At 37.6% G+C, this 25531-nt stretch overlaps 1 protein-coding gene across 1 annotated transcript in view; it reads left to right on the top strand.

Annotated features, from left to right (window-relative positions):
- The window catches only part of LOC139967523 (protein FAM53A-like), a 32971-nt gene extending 7895 nt beyond the window's left edge, over positions 1–25076 (top strand). The window contains exons 4-7 of the mRNA XM_071971410.1: positions 2961–3742; positions 15558–15602; positions 18511–18561; positions 19990–25076. Coding sequence (XP_071827511.1) covers positions 2961–3742; positions 15558–15602; positions 18511–18561; positions 19990–20346 — 1235 coding nt within the window. The 3' untranslated portion in view covers positions 20347–25076. The remainder of the gene's footprint in view (positions 1–2960; positions 3743–15557; positions 15603–18510; positions 18562–19989) is intronic.
- The last annotated feature ends 455 nt before the right edge of the window (positions 25077–25531 follow it).

Raw genomic sequence — 25531 nt, 5'->3', positions numbered from 1 at the left:
TTACCTTGAATAGCCAGCAGTTGGGGTTTGTTTATAGGCCTTTTGTTTGCTGGGAAGTGGCTACCAAGTCTGCAACTGAAAAACTTATTCACGCAGTAATCTCCTGTAGGATTGATTACAGAAATTCCTTACTAGCTGGCGCAACTTCTACCCAAATTATCTTCACAGAGCAGACATATATTAACTGCCTTTACTCCTACAAATTTCTACATAGATACTAAATCTATACATAGATACTTGCGTGCTATTGAATGAAATATCCCAAGTGACCTATGTGTGATATCTTGCATCAACAAACTAAAAACAGGCCATCTACATCACAATCTTAACCAGCTTATTGTTCCTGTGTCTCATCTGAAAACGATAGGGGGATCGTACAGTAGCTTTCATCATGCTGCTCCACCCCCCCCCCCCCCCCCCCCCCGTTTGGAGAACTCATTTCCAGTAGATATTAAGTCTCTGGACTCAGTTGATCAGTTTAAACATTGTTATTGTTATGCCAGTTCCTATATGAAGGAAAAGAAGGGGAGAGCTACCTTTAGATCATGATGTAGGCTACACTCAGCATGCACGTGAATGCACACTGTACAAATGGACCATTTATTTCAGAATGTCAACAAATGTTTACCTTTGAGAGATGGCCACAGTTTGTGAGATGGCTGAACTTTGTTTGGATAAGAGTAATTGGAACAGGCTTCCTTGACATTGATTGATGGTACTGCCTTATAGACTGTTAATACTGGAAATGTGAGGTACAGTAGTAATTCTGCACTAGAGATGCATGATGTGAAATTACTATTAGTCAGTCCAGCAATCACTGTTTTAGAGACTGGTAATGCTGGACATGAGAGGTTGCTAAGCTGAAGTAGCTGTGCATGATGGGAAATTACTATTAGTCAGTCCAGCAATCTCTGTTTTAAGACTGTAAATAATGGAAATGTGAGGTAGTAATTCTGCACTAAAGATGCATGATGGGAAAGTATTACAGGTCAGTCCAGCAATCACTGTTTCCAAGACTGGTAATGCTGGACATGAAAGGTTGCTAGGTTGAAGTAGCTGTGCATGATGGGAAATTACTATTAGTCAGTCCAGCAATCTCTGTTTCTAAGACTGTTAATACTGGAAATGTGAGGTAGTAATTCTGCACTAGAGATGCATGATGGGAAAGTATTATAGGTCAGTCCAGCAATCACTGTTTCCAAGACTGGTAATGCTGGACATGAGAGGTTGCTAGGTTGAAGTAGCTGTGCATGATGGGAAATTACTATTAGTCAGTCCAGCAATCTCTGTTTCTAAGACTGTTAATACTGGAAATGTGAGGTAGTAATTCTGCACTAAAGATGCATGATGGGAAAGTATTATACAGTAAGTCAGTCCAGCAATCACTGTTTCCAAGACTGGTAATGCTGGACATGAAAGGTTGCTAGGTTGAAGTAGCTGTGCATGATGGGAAATTACTATTAGTCAGTCCAGCAATCTCTGTTTCTAAGACTGTTAATACTGGAAATGTGAGGTAGTAATTCTGCACTAGAGATGCATGATGGGAAAGTATTATAGGTCAGTCCAGCAATCACTGTTTCCAAGACTGGTAATGCTGGACATGAGAGGTTGCTAGGTTGAAGTAGCTGTGCATGATGGGAAATTACTATTAGTCAGTCCAGCAATCTCTGTTTCTAAGACTGTTAATACTGGAAATGTGAGGTAGTAATTCTGCACTAAAGATGCATGATGGGAAAGTATTATACAGTAAGTCAGTCCAGCAATCACTGTTTTCAAGACTGGTAATGCTGGACATGAGAGGTTGCTAGGTTAAAGTAGCTGTGCTTGATGGGAAATGATTATTAGTCAGTCCAGCAATCACTGTTTCCAAGACTGGTAATGCTGGACATGAAAGGCTGCTAAGCTGAAGTAGCTGTGCTTGATGGGAAATGATTATTAGTCAGTCTAGCAATCACTGTTTCAGAGACTGGAAATGCTGGTCATGAAAGGTTTTTAGGCTACACTAGCCGTGCACGATAGAAATTACTAAATATTAGTCAATCTAGCAATCACTGTTTCAGAAACTTGTTATGTTGGACATAGTAGGTTGTATGGCTTCACTAGCCGTGCATGATGGAAAATTATTAGTTAGGTCAGTTCAGCAATCACTGTTTCAGAGACTGGTATTACTGGACATGGTAGGTTGTTTGGATGCACTAGCTGTGCATGATGGGAAATTTCTGTATTATTAGTTATCCCAGCAGGTAATCATACAGAGACTGGTAATGCTGGACATAGAGGTTGTTATATTGCTCACTCTAACTATGAATGTTGTTTAGTCCAGTGATCACAAATAGTAGTCTCCCTATGAGAACTTGCCAGAATTAACTTGGCTGATTATGATTGAAATTGGCAACATGCAAGTTTAGATAATTGAGAAGTAGTTCATGTACAGTACCTTTTACCCCTTCAGATGTAGACAACGTAACTAACTCATCCTACCATAACTGTTCAATTGGTGCCTAGTATCTCTTCACACTGGGAAGTTGAAGCATTCATTCTGGTTCATAAAAATTTGCTAACCAAATAACCATTTTGTTGTGTTTTTTAAAGACTTTTACAAATTTGAGTTTATGTGTTGTTATTCATGTGATGCTGATGTAGCAACACTAATGTAGTATAATGTGTTCTGTGGTCATGGATTGGCAGAACGAACAAGAACGATATTGTTGTTTGTTGAGGCCAAAGGTCAACAGGTAGCAGTCTGATAACATTGTAAATATATGATACATCTTACAGTAAATCTTTGATAAACTTCATTTGTGATACATAGTATAGGTCCACACATTGGTGCAACAACTCAGCTGTCACCAATGATCCCAACCTGAACATCTTGTACAGAGTTTAAATGTTAAATATTCTTGCTCAAAATTTGGTAAGGAATAATTAAAACCTGTTTGATTTCTGGTTTATTTTTCCAGGGAGTAGGACCGTCTTTGATGCCCCACCGGTAACAGTCAATGATATCTCTCCTGAAGAGCGACCAAGGAGTAGATCTCACACAGCGGGTTCAGCAGCATGCTATTTTCTTCAGAGTGACGTAGCTGACAGACAAGATGGGGGCAAAGTCCTCTCAGCCACACCTCCTTCTGCACCTCCCAAAAAGAGACACTGCAGGTCAATGTCAGCTGGGGAGGTAACAGAGAGAAGTAGAGCCAGCAGCCGGTTTAAACCACGGGCGACAAAGCATTGGAGACCAGTCCGCACAAGATCAAAACTGGATGGGTATCAGGGGCACTCCCCCCTCTCAAAGACTGCTTGTTTTAATTACCACAGACTTTCCAGCCACATTCCTTCAAGTCAAAATGCGGGTGCAACATCTTCAAACATTTCAGAATATTCCACTCCCCCGGATTCGCCTGTACAGAGGCCAGTGTCGGCAACGTCGTGGGATGGCAGTACCAATCCTCCGTTCTGGTTTGAGAGGTTCAATTCTTTCCGGCCTGTGTGTCTACCGAGGACTATGTATGCTTTCTCATCCGTGGATGATCGAGATCGTATGTCCGAGAGTTCCGGATCGGTCACCTCCGTCTCCAGTAGTAGGTCGGACACTCTTCACGACATGGAATTGAGAAATCAAAAGGTGGTCCAAAGATGCAAGTCACAACCTTGTGTGCCGGTGTCGAGACACGGCGGAGGCGGGAAGAAGAGGAGGCGGGATGAAGAGGCTAGACCAAAACTAGATTTTTACAAGATGGCAGAGGTGAGAGGCATTTAACTATTATTATAAATGATATAATTCACCCGTCTGATTTAGTGTAGTTTATGAGGTAAGGTCCCATGTTGTTCTACAATTAGTCCAGGTACTTAAACTACAGTACCTCTAATGTTTTCTACTTGTCAAAACTGAATCTCTGTGGACACAGAGTGGTAGTGGACTGCATGTATATATGCCGATAAAATTAGTAGCCAAAATATGTGTTGAATGTATGGTGGCTCCCTTGTACCATGTATCCAGGAAAAAGATCTGCATTACAACCAGTCTTTAGTCTGTGTGGCCAAGTGTTGAACTGTACAGCTCTGTATTAAATGCATAATGACCTAACATATGATATATCATTGTAACCCGCAACTGTGGATATCAAACCATGTGAGTGATTGGTCAAAGATCAAGAATACAGAATGTGCTCAAAGCAAATATTTTTGTGTTACCATGTACATCTTTTGTTTTTATGATTACTGAAGAAGTTGATCTACTTGGGTGTATGTTAAACCTGCATTGCAGCATTTGGGAACCTATCATTTATGTGTCAGCACATATTGAAAGCTGTGTTGTATGTGACTAAAGTACTGCTTCATGCTAAGACCATCTCATTGTTCTATTGTCATGGGGTTGTGTATCAAAGTAAGCCATTTTGAAGTAGACTATAGTCTAATGACTTGGATAGGCTATTGTTAAGAGCATGATAGTGTATTGATTTTGCTCTAACAATTTCAGCTATTGCAAACACCCAAGGTTTGTAGTATCTTTAATAATGGGATCTGGAGGCTCAGATATAGTGCAGTGTTACCTAATACTCATTGCTTTAAAGCTTATACTGAATTATCACAGCTCATGTTGATCAACACGGAACATGCACAGCCTGACAACATGTATTAAAACACATCTGATAGTAAAACTTTGGATTCTGGTATTGTGCAAGTATATACTGCAAAAGTTCAGCATGCATTATACCCTACAGTTTGGAGCCAAATTTGCAGTTTGTACAACTTGATTGTTATTAGTAGTTGCAAGTTATTTCATAAAATGAATCATTAGGTGGTAAAAAAAGTAACAATGGTTACTCAACATGCATAGTTTGGATGAGCCCCAAATGCACTAAGCCCTCTTTAATAAGCTCAAGAGGTTTTCTGTTAATGAAGTCAGTGGTCTTTTAAGGTTCACACCACAATGATGGAATTAAACATTAAATTTGAATTCTGAGGAAGTGCACAAGAACCTCAATTGATACAGAGAAAGGTCTTTTTAGGTCAGCAAAGTGCCAAGCATAAAATTGAGGCAAAACTTAAACAAGCGGCAATTTGAGTGAAGATTGACAGCTCACATTGCAAGTAATTTCTTTAGCTTTCTGATGTTGTAAGAGATGTGTGTGTCTGTGTGTGGGGGGGGGGGGAGAAAAGGAGGGGGTTATGTTAACTAAATAAAGATGCTTTTTCATAGTTTGCATAGGCCTAGTTGTTAGTGTGTATCTGGGATTGCGACCGTATGTCACAAGCAGTCTGAAGAATTTTCATCCATGCTAAAAGCCTTGTATCAGGGAAGCAGAATTTTACATTTGTAACAATGCTGGGTTAGACATGTGATATTTATACCCAGCACAATGGGTTTGAGGCTGCTTAGAAAGGTAGGGAATTGTATAAGGATGGTTGTATCAGAGCTGAGTTTGCACAAGAATTACAAGAAGGCTTCAATTTAGCAGAACTTTATGTTAGGTTACTAAATGAAGTATATCTTCTATCAAATCAGTATCTGTGCCAGACTTCCCCTGTTGACGTCTTGCCTTGTTTGAATCTAATGGATCTTGGCGTGATGAACCAGGGTTTACACATATAGATTCAACAAGTTCCTTTCAGTAAGTTGAAACTGAAAATAATAATAACAGCTACATACTTGCGAATGTGGACTGTTATCGAACTGGTGTAAGTTGTAACAGAAAAATGTATCCATAAAAACATATGGATGACACGAGGGTAAATTCCTAAGCAATACCACTCTGCTTACTTTGGAGCTGCATTATGGCTGGCAGCCTGTTGTGAAGGTGTGAAAGCCAGGGTAGCTCCCAGGTCTGTCATTAATGTAATACTTATTTGATATAAAGGAGGTGTGAAATTCCTGACATGGTAAGGTTGATTGGGATTGGCACCTTTCATTGATTGGAAAAACAAAAGGACTGCAGGTGGCATTGCTATCCTAAATAGAAGGTACTACTACGCTAAACAGAAGGTACTACTACCCTAAACAGAAGGTACTACTACCCTAAACAGAAGGTTCCACTACCCTAAACAGAAGGTACCGCTACCCTAAACAGAAGGTACACTACCCTAAACAGAAGGTACTACACTAAACAGAAGGTTCCACTATCCTAAACAGAAGGTACCACTACCCTAAGCAGAAGGTATCACTACCCTAAACAGAAGGTACCCCTACCCTAAACAGAAGGTACCACTACCCTAAACAGAAGGTACCACTACCCTAAACAGAAGGTACCACTACCCTAAACAGAAGGTACACTACCCTAAACAGAAGGTACCACTACCCTAAACAGAAGGTACCACTACCCTAAACAGAAGGTAGTACTACCCTAAACAGAAGGTACCACTACCTTTAACAGAAGGTACCACTAAACAGAAGGTACCACTACCCTAAACAGTAGGTACCACTACAGTACCCTAAACAGGAGATATCACTACCTTAAACAAAAGGTAACACTACCCTAAATGGAAAGTATCACTACCCTAAACAGAAGGTACCACTACCTTTAACAGAAGGTACCACTAAACAGAAGGTACCACTACCCTACACAGGAGATATCACTACCCTAAACAGAAGGTACCGCTTCCCTAGACAGAAGGTACCACTACCCTAAACAGAAGGTACCTCTACCCTAAACAGAAGTTACTACTAAACAGAAGTACCACTACCTCAAACAGGATGCTACAGTACTACATCAAACAGGATGCTACAGTACTACATCAAACATAGGGTGCCAAACAAGGGATTAAAGTACTGCATCAAACAGAGGATTCCAAACAAGGGATGTTGCTACATTGAAGTACTACAACAAACAGAGGATTCCAAACAGAGATGTTGTTACATTCACAATTGATGTGGCTACTGTCATTTTGGCAATGCTACTCAACATCATAAATGGTGTTGCAGGCACAAATGAATATGGATACGAAGAATGACACAGCGTATTACTGTACCTGCGATTTTGTCATGAAAATGTGGGCTGCTGTGTTAACATATTGTATAGACCATAGCAGTGTCTGCCGCTGTGCTGTAAGACTTGTATATTTGCTGAGAATGCAACAGCATATATTCTGTGGTTATATACTGCATATGCCATAGCAATGTCTGCTGCAGTGGTCATGTAAGACTTGCTTATGTGAATGAAACAGCATTCATACTGTTGTAATACATTGCATATGCCATAACAATGTCTACTAAACATGTTGTCTGTAAGACGTGATTCTTTGACAAGAATGAAGCAGCATATAACAGTGCTGGACAATTTGTTTCGAAAGTAGTACTTTTAATATTTTGAGAGAGCCAGAAATACATTTGTAAGCATCGTTGTATCTCTGGTACCCATGTAGAAACAAAATACACAATCAAGATTTGATAGCAATTTGTGATACACAAACTTGATTCTCAAAATACAATTTTTCCCATCTGGCATTGATGGTTATAAGAAATCCAAAGTGCATCCATGATATTCTTTGCAGTATTATAAAAGATATGTACACAATTTTTGGACTGATTTAGTAGGGGATTTTTCCACGTGTTATAGCTACTATTCTCACCAGAGCCCTAGAAACACTGTATGTTAGTGATAATCTACGTAGTTGTTTATCAAATGTTTTTTAACATAACATATAAGTTACTTCTTATGTTGTGTTTGGCATCGGTGCATTGTTCATAGACCGTCTGAATATGCTATGTTTACAACTTCTGTTGTGCAAAAGTTTCTTGGATTCTTCCCAAGAATTTTTTGTAAGCACAAGATAGGTGTCAGCGGGGATATGATTATTTTAATTGTGCTCTGTCCACTTGTACAACACAGCGCTAGACTAGTGATATTCACAATTACTGTGCGGGAAAGAAATTTGGCAATTTTGAATGTTGTTAGCCCAACGGGCTTTTCAGCCATGATGCTTGGTAGCCCGATTACAGTAACAAGGAGGCCTGTACTCAGAGCATAGGATTATGCAAGCCCTGATACACTGTTGTAATATACTGTATACTGTATGTCTTAGCAGTATCTGCTGCTGTGCTGCCCCATGGTTATATGCTGGCTGATAATGAAACAGCACACATATATGCCTGTCATACATACATGTCATTCCACTCTCACCTGTCCCCTACAGTATGCAATTGTACTCCAATCTAACCTAGCCTATGAACTGGTAACATTTGTACACTGTCATGAACGTCTGTTCTATTCCTTTGTCTGCTTGTAACTCCAAATTCAGCCAAACTGTTATCTTATATATGTATTGCAGTTTCAAATAAATATCATGTAGCTATTTTGCCATTTTACACTACCTTGTGGCTTTCAGTCTGGGAATTGATTCTTTGTTCATGAATAGATCTTGTTCAGGGACTAGTTCCCTATATTTAAAGCTGTACATGTATGCAATCTTCCACACGGTTTAGTATCCAACAATTGGGTTTATTCAACTCTAGATAAAGGTAGATGGTGAAAATTGTTTTGTGTTCAAGTTCATTGATTTCCATGGTTTTGATTCTGCTCGGTTTCATTTCCAGTTGTGAGTGCTTGAGTTTGCAACTGCTTGCAAAAGCAACAAGGTCAGTCTATTGGCAGTATATATCACAGTTATCTCAGTACTCCATGTACATTGTAGTGCAATCAAGTACAAGGTTAAGTGACCATTAAAGAAACATTGATTGTGGTAGCCTTGTGATAGAACAATATTTGGACAATAAATAGTGGTTGCATGATGAAGACAAAGGCGAAGTACTTCTATTAGCAGTTAGCAACTGTTTGCCCATAGTCAAGATATGTATACCATTAGAAGGGAAGATTAAATGCAATATACAATACAGCTAAATCCATTGCCATGACAACCACTACAAGCTAATGGATTTCTGACACACAGCTTGCAACTGAGTTAATCATTAACTTTGGCTTTATTATGGGAGCTCTGATTCTAACGCAAATTTGGAAACAAAGTTTATAACTTTAAGGAAATAACTTCGCTCCTCGCTTACCTGTCTCCCCACAACATAGCACCTCCATCTACTGTGCCTAGAATGAACTGGTTACCTTTTAACACTGCCCGCCCTCTATGACTGGCTCCCCGGTCAATACCCTTCTCATTCTACCATCCAGAGTGCCAGCATTGTGCGTTTTTTACTGTTTTTTTCCTGATTTTTTTTCCTACGAAACTGTAACCAAGGATCTTAGTTTTTCCAATCTTGGATACTGAAGTGTTTACCAAGCGTCATAGCTCGATAATTATCCCTATTTGATTTAAAAAATTTTTTTTTGGTAAGGTTTATAAGGTTGTGGCGAGACAGGTAAGCTCCTCGTTCGTAAATATCCAAACCAGTAAGTTTGGAGTATACATGTATACAACCCATCTCATGTAAAGACACAACATGTCTGTGTGAAAATAGCAAAAAAAAGAGGCAAAAGTCAATCTTCTGTCTCAATGGAGTGCTAAATGTAAAAATCTCTGATCTTTTCTGGTTCTCATTTAATTTTTAGACAAGTTTATCCCACTTGATCTACAATAGTCAGATAGTAATTTTGAATGTTGAGAAACATTGTTTGGTAAGGAATCACAGAGCCAAAGTTCTGGCTTTCTGGTTATTAAGTGACTGAGCTGATAAAGTTTAAGCAAAGGAGCTGTCTCTTCACTTGGTTATTCTGGAACCCTTTGGTGATCCCCATTATTATTGATAGCCTGTTTATACCCAAGAGTCTCTTCAGGCCTCATGCTGTTGGCTTAAAATCAATACTGACATAGATATTGTATGTATATGAAGTACACAGATTGATGATAACCAACCTGGAGCTTTTATATTGCTGCATTAGATATACATTTGTTTTCCTGAATGACTAATACAGAATACTATTGTGCTTGTTCCCCATGCTTCTGTCTGTCATGATCAGCAAATTTGATCATATTAAGAGAATTATCAACTTGTATTGTATCAACAACATTAATAAAAATCATGCACGTCACTGATTAAAATAGGTTAGAAATTGAGTTACAAAATGTCCAATCATTGTATCATTGCCAATGTCTCTCAGTGAAAATATTAACTGTTGGCTAAAGCATATTGGCAGCTTCTGTCATTGCTATACGTAAACAACTTTGACTATAATATTGTTACTTTTGGCATTCATTCCAAACAAGATCTATCCTTAAAAATCTTTGCGAAAAGTACTTCAGCATTTCAAGACCATCTACTGTACAATACTGTCATGGCAGGTTTAGACTTAAGTAGAATTCGTTGGTTGATGATACAAGGTGCTATGAAATAGATATGATACTGGGTTGATGGTACACAGTGCTAGATATAGATGTGATCATTGGTTTTGACAGTACACAGTGCTATGAAATAGACCTGGTCATTGGCAGGTGGTGGACATTGCTAAAATGGAAGTAATAACCTATTTTAGCAATGTTATCCAGAATGAAAGTTCTAAGGTTATGAAGAGGCAGGGAAGTTTGTTTCCAAAACTCTGGAAGCATAAATTTGCTTTGAGCCTGTCTCTAGCGATTGGAATTTGTTGTCATTTGACGAGCATATTACATTGTCCAAAGTTCCAAACCCATTTTTGGATGTTTTACAATGACTCTCTTATTTATACCTGTGATAATCAGGCTTAAAATTGTGAACCTTGTGTACAATGCTTGTGCAGAAGACCCAAGTTTTCTAACCTCCTAAACTGAGTTTCCATTTTGAAATCTGAAGTTGAGTGTCTTTCTTAGTTCTTATGCTACTAAATCCCACTGTAAATAGTATGGTAGTACACTATCTATGATATAGCATGTAGTGATACCGAAGAAGCTTTGAGTTGTGGAAATGCTCTCTACAACCAAGACCTAGATCGTTGCATATCTCATTACTGCAACCACACTTGCGGAAAGGGAGGAGGAATTAATTGGATAAAAAGTGAGTGTGTCCGCTTTTTGGAGGTTCAGCCATAACCAGCGTTTCTGGATGACTTTGAATGATGTGTCTGTCACTAGGCAATTTAAGTAATATACTATGTGAGTTTCACTGAAGCCTCAATAATCAAATTAGGCCCAGGAATCCAGGGTGTTTCACAGATATGGAGTCTGAGGATGGGTCAGTACTAAGTGGTGTCAACATGGAATCTTTTACTAGTATGGAGTATTGCAGTAAAGGTTACCTCTGGAGGCTTCAAGTCATTTAACACATGAGCAGTGGTGAGAGAGGGGAGTTGATGTGGTTGCAGAAATCTATTCAAATTTAAATTTGAATGAGAAAACAACTGATAAAATCAGTACTGATGTGTTTGTATTGTGATTAACAAACAATAGAATTGTAAAATTATCAACATCTGAGAATCTAATTCAAGAACAGTTTGTTTATCACCAAATAGAATTTGCATGAACGTGAGTTTTAAAACTCACATATACTGTATGTGCGAGTTAATATCAAGATCAAATAATCAATTTAATCGCAAATTTTTAAGTTACTAACAGCTTTGAGCCTTAAGTGACATCTCCTCCTCATGTACTGGCATTATAAGAGCTTGTTGGTGGTGTTAAATTTAGATTGACAAATGCAACATTATTTATGTTTGGGACCATGTGCGATGTTCTATTGCTCAGTCTCTTTCCATTGAGCTGTTGCCAAGTTAATATCATCATGTCTGGTGCAGATGCCAAATATTATTTCTTCAGAAACAGACTTTGCCTTTTGATGAAATTATAAAAGTTGAGAACATTCATGGCTACAGATTGAAACCACAATTGCAGTGATGACATCACAGACCCCTCCCCCCCCCCTGTTGTGATCAACATGAGAATCAAGGGTTTAGCCAGTCAATATAGGTTACAGTACATTCAATCAACCGTACACCTCATATTAAGAACAAGATATTGAGATGGGGTATACAATTAACATGTGGAAATTTTTTTCTTTAAGGTAAACTTGTGTAACGTTGTCTGCCATTGGATTATTCCTTTAAGAGATGTCAAAGGGCATTGAGGTTCAGCAGAGGTCAAAAGTCTAAGAACCTTGTAAACAGGATTACTCCAAACCCAAAGCTTAGGTGAATTTGATATGTGTTATGTACTTCCGTGTAGGGAGTACAAGAACACTACGTCATTTCTTTAATAACTTCATCACATTACTATGTGACATTTCCTCATGGAGAGATATTGATTCCTTCTAAGGGAGGCAGTTTTTCATTGGCAGAAGATTGCTCTCCCAGGTTAGGTCACATACTCACATTAGTTGTACCCATGGAAAGTTGGTTTTCCCTCATCCTATGAGACACTGAAGTCAGTGTCACAGTGGCTAAGTGCTGGCTTAAGATAATATGATTTATAGTCTTATGATTTATAGAGATCTTTGTGATGAAGAACTCCTTAATACAGTTATTAGACATTTACTTCGCTCCTCCCTTACCTGTCTCCCCACAACCTTAGCACTCTCGTTCTACCGTGCCTAGAATAAACTGGTAACCTTTTAACACTATGACCGGCTCCTCCGGTCAATGCACATCCTAAGTGCTAAGGTTGTGGGGAGACAGGTAAGCTCGTCACTTGTAAATATCCAAACCAGTAAGTTTTGGAATATCCATCAAAACAATCTTAAAAATGTCATTGATCATTTTATTGTTTGTCTATAAGCAGATTATAATTTTATAAGTTTTCAAACTTATTGTCAGATCTTAAAGCTGTGTAGGTTGGTACAGTAGTTGCACTGTGAACTTTTGTATTGCGTGTACAAGTTCCATTAAACTGGCATCAGAACCCTCCTTCCATAAAGGTTTTTGATAGGCTACACCGTTACTATATACCTAATTATATGCATAAATTTGCTTTACCATCTCCATTATATAGGAGACTTAATAATACCTCTGCATCCTGATGTCTATATTTGCACTATTTTAGGGTATGAGACACTGCAGTTTGCTGTTGTCAATGTTAGTGGTCTTGCAATGTTCAGCCTACAGTGCATTATGTCATGTTCTTCATGGTAAATAACTTAGCTTTGTGTACATACTCAGCCTTCAGACAATTTAGTTTAGTGATTGGATGCATTGTACAGTACTGTAGCCTGTACTGCTACTTGTTTGGTTTGGCAGTATTATACAGGTACAGTAGTTTGCAAACCAGATGGAATCACCAAAAAAGGTACAGTTGATACTAAGTACTAGACTGTTACTAGTTTATAGTTGTATTTGGATATCAGGGAGTTTGCATTGTCAATTAAACTTTATAGACAATTGACAGGATCAGGCAGTTAATTGGAGTACTTGGCCTAAAGATTGCACATTTTTACATTAACAGTTGTCCATGACCAAAAAAATGAATAGTATGTAACTTTATATCATAAGTTTCTGAAGTCGTGCACTTGAAAATGGAGACACAAACCAATTTCTCCAAACAGCTAAGAAGAAAAATGTGATTCCATTTTGGGACTTGGAAAGGATAACACAGATGTTATATATAATGCATCACAAACAAGGCTGAAGACTTGATCAAGTCAATGTATGATATCTTGGAGCCACACGTAAAAGTCTTTGTTAATTTATTGCAATTTCGAGAGGTTTTTTTGTTTTTTTTGGAAGACTGAAGGCAGAATATGTATTATAGGAGATTAAAAACATTCTTGTCTATTGAAATTGCAATGCATGGATGACACACAGTCAACTTTGTACTTTGATAATGTAAGCCAATTTAGTGTGGCTTGCTTTCTGACCCTCAGACAACCCTTTCGTAATACTACAGGTCCTGTATTGTTTTGTATCAGTTGTAATGACTCTTAATTCTGTTGACAGTTGTCATGGCCACTGAAGTGCCGCTCAAGGTATTAAATGTAGTATTGGATTCTTGGAAAAGCAACATAATGCAAATAGATTTAAAAATATAAGAAACTATATTAATGTGTACATTTGGCTTAATCCTATGAGGTTTGTGATATTTGTCTTATCCTGGTAATAATTGCATTCATTGGGTGCCCAGTGCAGGAGGGTTAAAAGTTGTTCTTTATAGCTTTGAAGAACATAGTATGTATAGGAGACAGGCAGGTATTATCATTGGTAAATATACCAAAACGTGTGAGTTTTGGGGTATAAAGCTTGTTGGTTTTGAGATATTATTACTGTTGTTGAAGTTGTGAACTGGAGGGGTGGTAGGGGAGGGAAAGGTTGTAAGAGAGGTGGAGGGGGAGGGCAAGGGGGTAAGAGAGGTGAAGGGGGTGCGAGGGGGGTAAAAGAGGTGGAGGGAGGGAAATATATGTCAAATGGTACATTCTTAGGCATATTTAGACTACATTAGTCTGTATAAGTACTGTACCTCTAATCACAAGATTAAGCTAAGACCTAGTAATAAATTCAAAATTTCTTCCTAACTGATTTAGGTAGGGTGGCAGAGGGGATCGAAGGATTTATAAAGGGAGGGGATACTGCTTTGGTGTCATGCAAGCCAGATCCCATATAGGGAGGGGTCTGGGGGTCCACCCTCAGAAAAAGGAGGGAAATTAAGAGATCAAGTGATGCATTCTGAGGCAAATAAACTATTAAGTTAGGTCTATAAGTAACTGTTAACACAAGGTTTTGCTAATAAATACTTTATAATGTGAGGATGTGCACCTGCAGCAATGTTTTAAATCTTCCTTGGCTGAATACCAAACCCCCCAGCTGAACCATTCCCCCCTCCCCAAAAGCTGACCATGTCCTCTCCCCTCCTCAGCCCCCTTTGCGCACACCACTGATTGACAACATCTTTGTTTGGCCTGGCCATTCTATTGTTCTGATCTTAGATTGGGGCAGTTTTTATTTGCTTGACCTAAAAGTTTTGTGGAAAAAATTCTTATCTTCAGTGCTTCTGTGACAAACACATGTTTGTTAAATATCACTTTCATTTCCAAAAACAGAATGATCCTGGAATCCTCCTGCTAAAACAAAGAGTTGGCATGAAGCTTTAGTATGCATGGTAAACAGTCCTAATTTAGGCAGAGATTAAAGGTCTTTAGATATCCAAATCAGGTGGAACTGGTTTTTCCTGCATATGGCATCAGGTGTGTGCATGTGTTGGGATGTATAGAGCATGCACATGTTTTGCTGTATCATCATACCATATGATCATGCATATGATAATACAATATAGTTGTTCTGTATGAGGTGAGTGCAGTAGTAGTACTGTATGTATTATAATACATCGGTCGTGATCTCTGCCTGGTACAGTAGTAGTATTCATAGCGGTGGTAATTGAAAGGTACAGTAAAAAAACATGTTGCAGAAGATTGAATGGGTTTAGTCTGTATAGTAAACCCAGAGTCAGTTTCAGTGGACAGTATTATTATTATTATTACTGTTGTGCAGTGGGTAAACTTAGTCACTGGTATTGATATATACTATACTGGGTCATTAATATGAGCAGCATTGATCAAGTATGAGCTTATATAGTATGCTTGGTGTATCATACATTGCTGCCATTGATGTATATATTGTTACACCATGACCTTTCACATTAACTGTCCGGCCTGTGTATTCACTGTTGTAATAAATTAGACCTGCTCTCCACATGGATCTCATTTCTTCTCTGTTTACCCACAGGCAAGGTTAAATAAACCAGCAGAAATTGCAAGACGAAATGAAAAGGTATTGTCCAATTTTCAACTTGGTGTATTTTAAAAGTTTGAATACCAGCATTTAAATGTCTATACGTATGAGAAGACTTATTGTTTACTTAAAAAATAATTCTGCATGGACATTTTTTGCAGTGGTAGGGGAGCACAAAGTACATGATATTAATTATAACATGGAATTTTCCCCTCTTGTCATTCTGTGTGTACTGTATAGGGGGATCTTGAGGAAGCTATGTACAGTACTATGTATACACATACTGTAGTATACATACTCAAGGTACACGTATATGAAATCAAGTAGTATCATTCACAATTAATTAGAGTTTCATTGTTTACTTAACATGAAAGGAGTCTCTGTAGTTTGTACTATGTCAAGAGTACATGTATGTGTGAAGACAGTGTGTACATGTGATATTTTCTAGTCATATCTGAGAGCTATATTATAGAGATATACATAAAGATACATTGACTGCAAGAACCCTACACAAGTTCATATAGTGGTGGAAGTGGTCTGTTGTTAAATTACTGAAGGCAATTTGAAACAGAGAACTCGAGCCGAAGGAGTTTCCAGCAAATTTATACTTCTATGGGTATAGACGTGAACTTGTTTGATGTTGAAGTGTAAGCTGATACCAAAAGGATATCATATTATTGTTAGAACCTTTTCGTTTTCGTTTATGGTGCTGTGGATCAAGCACTCAGATGTCAATTAGGATATTTTACCATCCAGCTATTTATTAGCTGAACTTATTCTAGTCATGTACAGTATGTGTGCCTCTATAATAATTGCAGTAGACTCACTAGTAGTAATGAACATTGTGTAGTTGTCCAGTTCAATCTAACAGAGCCATTGTACAGTTTAGATGCGGCAGTGTTGGCATTAAACTTCTATTTGAAGTGTTACAATTTTAGTAACATTTGTTTTTGAGATGTTTTTTTTTTAGGCCTAATAATAAGTGTAACAGTTGTTTTCTATTTTGGTCAAGGTAAAGTTAAATTGGGCTTGCAGAAAAAAGAAAGTGTTTACACTGAGATTAGAAAAGCAATCATGATTTAAGCTGTCGTCTTTGGAATTGTTGTTACAGCTAGACCATATTATATGATCTCAGTGAACTGGTCTTCCCTAGCTGATAAGGAGTGATTCAAAACGGAACTTAAACATCGAGAAGATGAGTGATGTATTTGTAGCATTAAAAAAATATTGTATTTGCAAGGCACAGCAAGAGTAAGTCGAGAGTGGTCAGTATGGTATCATAAATAACTTTTCCTCTTGGCATTAGAGACCTGGGCATTATGTTGAGGGCTTCTTCAATATAACCTGTCAACCATTGCACGAAAAAAGTAAATTTCTTGTGACAAAGCCATCCATGGTTTTTTCCCAAGCTTTATTTCCAACTTACTCACCCTTTAAACTCAGATCTAATAGTGCTATTCTCCTAAAGCCACCAAAAATTAAAACCAAGACATACAGTGAGCGTTCTTTCAAATTTGCGGCCCCCAAAGTCTGGAACATTTTTCCCACTCACATTAGGAATGCCCCTACCATAGACAATTTTGAAAGTGTCTTAAAAACTTACTTATTCATGGGCTACCCTCATTTGACTTTGTAATTTCCCAAAATTTAGGGACCAGTATTTTTCACACAACTATGCTGCAGCTGATATGGAGCCATCGTGGCTCACTGTCCTTTTGGAATATCTTGGAAACCAAGATGACAACTGCTAGCAGCAGTACAAATGCAATGTTGGTTTATACACAACAGATCACATCTCAGAGCAAGCCTTGGTCCATTATTCATTCCATTGATACCATATAAATACAACGTTGGTTGATACAGTGCACTACAGATTAGCCCATTGAAAGCAATTTGCAACTGAATTATTCTGCTTGCATAGTCAATATTTGTTTGTAATATTAGTGTTCACAAACTGTATCCACGTATTGCATCCTTTATAGCTTTGGAAGCTATACAGTAGATGTGTTGTGCTTGTTCAGACTAACTAACTTAATATGAACAAGGAAGCAGTGAATATTAAGACTAAAGTACTATCAACATTTATCAGATTGCCTCCAAAGGCTATTTTTATTTTTTCACAAATTATTTGACTTGAAGATGATTTTAATATTGCTTAAAGCAATGAAACAGATGGTATAGCACTTATCAGTGTTTGAGGTAGACTGAGACTTGAGTATAGGTCTTGTGAAAGGTTCAGTTTGCTTTGCACTCATTGGAGATTATGTCCTTGGAACAAAGCCATCTGAATATTACTAAAAAATTAGACTGGCATTATAAGAGGTCAAAAGTAATTTGAAAGTTCATTCCAGTTAATCTAGACTTGACATTCAAATGAACTGTGAGGAACCACTCAGGTATTACATGTTCTCTTAACTCACTTTTCAAGATGCTAGGCAGTTAGCAATTCACTTCAATACACTTCAATACAAAGCATATGTACCAATGTCTCCTTTATGTTAGAAGCCCGAGGGCTGTTTTGTCAACCATTCGAAGTGAAATCCTCATGTTATTGTACCATTGAAATTGCTCTCATATAAACTTGGTGCAACAAGATGGAGTGGCGCAGCGTACAGTATATAGCAGAGTATGAACACAGGCATATAAACTTGCCAAGCTACAATCCTAGTGTTGTTTACTAGCCACTGAAACATCTATCCTATTTCCTTAGCTCACATAAATATGAAATGGCACAACATATAGTATATAGCAGAGTATGAACACAGGCATATAAACCTGCCAAGCTACAATCCTAGTGTTGTTTACTAGCCACTGAAACATCTATCCTATTTCTTTAGCTCACATCAATATGAAATGGCCCAGCATGTACAGTATGCACTAGTTTGAGTGCATCACTGTTCCTTCTTAATCTCCTGTAAGTTTACGACAGTTTACTTTTTGCTTACAGGTTGATGGAATTCTTCCCAGGACAAGGATAACCAGAAGTCAGGCATTAATGGTATGATATTATGTTAATTGGTTCCAAGCATCTAAAGAGCTAATGTTTCTCTTGCCAGGGTTGTCATGAATTTCTTTATCCCTTTAGAAATTCCTACCATATTTGCATAATTTTGTGTTTATCAAAATTCAAAGAAACAAAACACGTATCGCTGTTTCTGATTCCTTAGTGAAAGCAAACAGACTGTATGCAATAGTGATGGCATGCCTGTTCGTGTGTGTATGAACAACCTTGGCTTGTATGCACAATAATTCTAAAGTACATGATGGATGAACTTCACACTTGCAGTGTGGATCCACACCTTATTGAGTATGAGAACCCTATTGTTTTCTGTAGAGGTCAAGGTCATTAGAGGTCCATAAAGATGAAAAGCATTGAAAACACAACTCCAAAAGTAAAGCTTGGATAAACTTCATGATTAGTATATGTTTATCCACCTTAGTAATTATAAGGAACCTATTGTTTTCTAGTCAAATGTCATTCAGAGGTCAACAGTGGTCAAGGTCCGGAAACCTTGTAAAACACATAACTCAAAAAGTACAGCTTGGATGAAATCAGTCGGTAGAGTGTGGATCCAGCTTAGTCCATACAAAACCAAGATTTTTCTTAGGTCAAAGTTTGTTTGAAGTCAAACGAGGTCAAAGTCTGAAAATCTTGCAAAGACAACCACCCCAAAAGTATATGCTTGAATAAGCTTCATACTTGATATTTGGAGCCACCTTTTTATACACATGTACAAGCATAGTTAAAAAAAATCAGCCAGGAATTACAAATCCTGTTGTATTTCTGGTTATTTTTGAGAAAGGAGCTTTAGAAGAGATGTTGATATTCTCTCAACATTGTAACAAGAATGTGGAGCATGAACTCTTGTGATGCATATACCAACTTCCGATGTTTACTCTTATTTAAGTCAGTAAACCGATGTGATAGCCTCCTTTGAAGCTTCATTAAATTTTGTTGCAACATCATCACAAGCAGCAAAATTAAGTCACAGAGGTATTCTCTTTTAACTATTCCATCTATTTGGCCATTGTATCCAGTAGGATAACAATTTTTAGTAAAAGTAACTTTGCAACAAATTCAGTCCAAGGGTTCAAGCAAATTTGGGTAAGTTGCACATTTGGATGGACATCAGATTAAGTGTTATAGTACGAAGCAATTGAATTCTGGGATAAATGAAGGGAAAACTTGAGTATATGCAAGATACAACTCTTCACTGACTAATGTCAAGAAGTTCAGCAGCCATACATACACCATGGGGAAGGACTAAAATACTTGATATTCATCTCTTGCTAAAAACTACCAAAATATGGAATTAATGGAAATGTAATATATTGGTTATAGCAAGCCCCGATCATTAGTATGTTCATTTCAGATCTTAGTTGATAGCATAGTTGATGGATGTCACTCACATTTGTTCTCTCTTAGTGCAAGAAATCTGGACTGAGAAGCGCCGTGGGCAAACGATCCCCCGAAGAATGCATTGGGCTGCAGACCATAGCTTCATCCCCTGGAGAATCAAATAACAATTTGATAAAGGAGTTACTGAAGCCAATATCACCGGAAAGTGAATCGAATGGATCCAGTAGTGTGATGATCACCCCCACCTGCAGCCCGACCAGGGACGTGGCCGCTAAAGACGGACCGAGTGGCAGTCGCCATCGCAACATATCCAAGGATGATGGTTACCATGGTGACAGTGACTGTAACCTTGACAATGAGGATGAGGAGGATGATATGTTCCAATGTGCCGACCTGGATCTAGACGAAATCGAGAAGCACTGAGTAATATAAAGCAGTGAAAATATCCATCGATCAGGGTTTGGTATATTAACTACAGTCGGTCAACATTTTAGACAACAGTCTTGTCTGTCAGAGTATTTATGGCTCTTTCGAAATTTGTAAAACTTTTGGTGATGAAATAGTTTCAAAGGATTTAAAGTTGTGAAAAGACAATACACATTTTGACTTTGTTGCTCTCAAGCAAATTGAAGCATTGAAATTTCTATGTAAGACTCTTGACTGAGTGAAAGAGATGAGACAGTCGTTGCCAAGGCTTTGTTTCCAAATTTTGATTATTCAGAGACAATGCAGTTTGGTGATAAGTGTGAAGCTAACTTTTACTTTCACGATGAGTAGTTTTCTAAGCACCAAAGTCAGTATTAAATGAAAATTGTACTTCCAATCAGTTTGGTGGATGTGGGAGAAAATGTTGGTGAAGTTTGAGAAGATTGGTTTGCAGTGACCACATTTTGATGGGTCACTTAGGTTGCACATTCGGAATTTCATGAATTCTTGTAAAACAAACTTTAAAATTTGTCATAGCCATAGCTTTCTATTTTGATTTGTGAAATTATATTCATTGAAGTGGTTCGAGGTTGATTGTTTTATTTTCCACAAAAAAATTCACTGAGTTTGCAGTGTGTTGTGAAGTCATCTAAGAATGATTTGACCTTTTGTGAATTTAAAGAATATGTACTTTATTACATATGTTCAAAAGTTATCTATTCAGTCAGAAACCACGGTATCAATTTTTAGAGTTTTAAGACTATTCGTATGCTACAATGGAGAATTAAACAGCCTGATACTGATCATCCAGATTGTTAGACCCTATCAAGACTCAGCTAATTCATCGTCATCATTAACGGCTTATTTTTTTTTTATGTTAAATCTGTGTTTGAGGGGGTCATGAGAACTGGTGTACTCAGGGATGTTGGTTGCATGTTAGGATGAATATATGTATCTGCTACATGGTAAACTATCAATGATTATAACGACCATTCTATAGAACAATTGCCATAACACTCAATATTTAGGGACATGATCATTTTTTATGGCTTGTACTAATGCTGATGACATGGAAAGTGTTTTTAAATTTCAAAGAAGCACGGATTTGTATATTTTTTACCTCCACTGGTGTTATGCAATAAATTAGAATTAGGTCTGGCATTTATTTTGAATGTTGAGCAGCACTGAGGTATGCCCTAAGTGTAGCTTTGCGATGGATGGATTTCAAGTGTAGAGGATGTGATCAATATGTTTCATACATTAACTGAAGAAGTTTGAGTGGCTGTTTTATGATTCTAATTAAACCATCACGTTTAGAGCAGCCATGGCAGCATATTGCCATAAAATATACACTGTGCTCAATTTAACCTGTATCTTTGAAAATCAGATAGTTACTGTGTTATGCATTATAATTTTTTGGATTTTGGAATTTGCAGTGATACAGTACTATAACTTGAACGTGTACAGTAATATTGTGTTTCTTTGTTGGACTGCTTCTTTTATATGTACGTAGGTGGAATATAGTCTCCACATTACAACAGCAAAAGATGTCTGTTTGATGATGTCATTTGTACATAAAAGGTGAAGTTCACATTACAACAGCTGGAGATGTCTGTTTGGTGGTGTTTTAATTCAGTATGTGTAATGTACATCTCCACAATACAACAGCAAGAGATGTCTGTTTGGTGATGTTTTAATTCAGTAGGTGGATTGTATATCTCCACAATACCACAGCAAGAGATGTCTGTTTGATGATCTTTTAAATAAGTATGTGTAATGTACATCTCCACAATACAACAGCAAGAGATGTCTGCTTGGTGATGTTTTAATTCAGTAGGTGGATTGTATATCTCCACAATACAACAGCAAGAGATGTCTGTTTGATGATCTTTTAAATAAGTATGTGTAATGTACATCTCCACAAAATAACAGCAAGAAATGTCTGTTTGGTGTCCTTTGAAATCAGTAGGTGGATTGTATATCTCCACAATACAACAGCAAGAGATGTCTGTTTGCTGTTCTTTGAAATCAGTAGGTGGATTGTATATCTCCACAATACAACAGCAAGAGATGTCTGTTTGCTGTTCTTTGAAATCAGTAGGTGGATTGTATATCTGCACGATACAACAGCAAGAGATGTCTGTTTGCTGTTCTTTGAAATCAGTAGGTGGATTGTATATCTCCACAATACAACAGCGAGAGATGTCTGCTTGGTGATGTTTTAATTCAGTAGGTGGATTGTATATCTCCACGATACAACAGCAAGAGATGTCTGTTTGATGATCTTTTAAATAAGTATGTGTAATGTACATCTCCACAAAACAACAGCATGAGATGTCTGTTTGCTGTTCTTTTCGTATACGTAAGTATTTGGAATGTATTTTTCAACAGTACAACAGCAAGAGATGTCTGTTATTTGATATTATTTATACATTTAGTAGGTGGAATGTACACATGCACAGCACAACAGCTAGAGATGTCTGTTTGCTGTTCTTTTAATCGCTTTTCCTATACGTAAGTAGGTGGAATGTATGTCTGCATAATACAACAGCAAGAGATGTCTGTTTGAATCTTGCACATTGGTAGGTGGATTGTATATCTCCACAATACAACAGCAAGTGATGTCTGTTTGAATCTTACACATTGGTAGGTGGATTGTATATCTCCACAATACAACAGCAAGAGATGTCTGTTTGAATCTTAAACATTGGTAGGTGGATTGTATATCTCCACAATACAACAGCAAGAGATGTCTGTTTGAATCTTAAACATTGGTATGTGGATTGTATATCTCCACAATACAACAGCAAGAGATGTCTGTTTGAATCTTGCACATTGGTAGGTGGATTGTATATCTCCACAGTACAACAGCAAGAGATGTCGGTTTGAATCTTGCACATTGGTAGGTGGATTGTATATCTCCACAATACAACAGCAAGTGATGTCTGTTTGAATCTTAAACATTGGTAGGTGGATTGTATATCTCCACAATACAACAGCAAGTGATGTCTGTTTGAATCTTACACATTGGTAGGTGGATTGTATATCTCCACAATACAACAGCAAGTGATGTCTGTTTGAATCTTACACATTGGTAGGTGGATTGTATATCCACAATACAACAGCAAGAGATGTCTGTTTGAATCTTAAACATTGGTAGGTGGATTGTATATCTCCACAATACAACAGCAAGAGATGTCCGTTTGCTTATGCATTAGTAACTGGAATGTATGACTGCACAGTACCACACCAAGAGATTTCTGTTGATGGTCATATTTATATGTTAGTAGGTGGATTGTACTTCTCCATAATACAAACAGCTGGAAATGTCTGTTTGTTGATCTAGTGGCTGGTTTGTTTAGAATTTTATAATTTTTGTCAGGTGTCCTTATTCTGTTTGAAGGAAGGAAGGAAGGGAAAGGAATGTGGATAAGTGGGATGGGTTTTTTTTTCCATGTGTTGTTGTTTATTTTGATTAATACCTATGAAGTTTGACATTGGAATAACACAAGGATAAATCAAAAGGTTTTTGTGGTAGCATTGGTTAGCAGTGAGTAGTATGATGTACAAATGGTTGGTACAGATAGGATTGTTACATAGTTGTGTGTATATGAACACAAGTTGTAAGATGTATAAGGGGTTCTGATATGGACCGCCTCAGGAGTTAACATGCAGTGTTCTATTGTGTCATCCATCTAGTAATCGTGTTGCTGTAATAGGTGATTCAGATCAGGTTCATCCTTCATTAAAATGAATTTAGACGTACACAGAAAATGTAGACAAAATAAAGGCAAATTCAGTTTGTGATATGAAATTGATTGAGCTTGTCATAGTCTTTATATTGATGGTGATAATATCATATCATATTTGTAAGTGTCATTTCCGATGCATGCAGTAGTTGGTTGGAATGTTTCATATTAACTGTACAAGTGACCCAGTTGTTGTCAAATATGGCTGATGAGGCAAAAGTTTACACATTACATTGTATCACAGACTTGTTTACTTTGGTATAAGACTGTGACCCTGAATCACAGAACAAATTGAGGGAGTCTTTGGTAGTAAACCATCTGGTTGGTTTCTTCTGCAGCAACTTACCATATTGTTTTGTGAAACCATTTTACTCAGCATTCTGATATCAACAGGACCTGCCTGCCAGTGACACTCCACAATACAACTGTTATTTTCCTTGCCCTGTGGCTTTGCATGATGGAATGGCATTTCACATATCATTTCATGTTTCCATTGGTTAAAAGCTGTGACAGTAAGTACAGGGTGGCCTATATTGGCTGTATGTTGCATGTGCATCCATGCTTGGCAATAAGCTATGTTTATGTAAACCTTTTTACAGCTTCAAGCTGTAGTAGGTTAAGTCTTCTTCTTTTGTTGTCTCTACTGCTGGCTGTTTTATATAAGTGTAATGTGATGTGCAAAAGTCAGACCACATATTAATATATATATAAATGCTAAAGTTACCAGCAATTAGCTTAGTGAATGACATTGAGTTTTAATACAGCAAACTTGAGCTGCCAAAATTTTAGCATTTTTCCATTTCTGTTTGAAATTTGAAAGTTTTTCATTGAAATCCAAATCACTTTATTGAGTGTTTGCAATAGTGTTAGCAATAGTGATGTAGAGTTATTCACTGTTATTAGCTGTGTGTGCTTTTCGTTTGAAGTGTTAGCATGCGCTAGAATCAAGTCTGTCATTAAATGAAAATATGAAAGGTTGCAGTCTTTGTGGAATGTCTGTGTTTTTTTGTGTTGTTTCTGGCTTCAAATTCTTGCATGCTTCTCGTCATCCCTTTATGCTCACATTACAAACTAGTCCTAACCTGCAAGAGAGAGGTCTTAGTGGATGGAAAATTGTAAATCAATAATGTTATCGAGTTCCTAACTCAGCATCGCATGTCAGAAACTGGAAGTGCGAAAGGATCACTAGGAAATTCCAACTGAAGCCAAAATATGTCTCCAATCAAGCTTTACTGATCGGGATGTTCTTCATGTATCTGAGACATCAACCTTTAAAGGCATTGAAGACTCGCCCCAAACCGTGTGCAGTCATCTGCAAAAGTTAACTTTCTGTTGCTTACAAGTGACGTTTTTTTTGTGTCCCTGCAAATTGCAGACAGTAATGAAACGTGATACCTTGTTATCTTTAGCTGGACCTGAGATGTCCATCAGTA

This window comes from Apostichopus japonicus, chromosome 5 (assembly GCF_037975245.1).
Source record: "Apostichopus japonicus isolate 1M-3 chromosome 5, ASM3797524v1, whole genome shotgun sequence".
NCBI classification, from domain to species: Eukaryota; Metazoa; Echinodermata; class Holothuroidea; order Aspidochirotida; family Stichopodidae; genus Apostichopus; species Apostichopus japonicus.
Note: the sequence above shows the minus strand (reverse complement) of the source record. Positions and strands in the feature narration are given on the sequence as shown.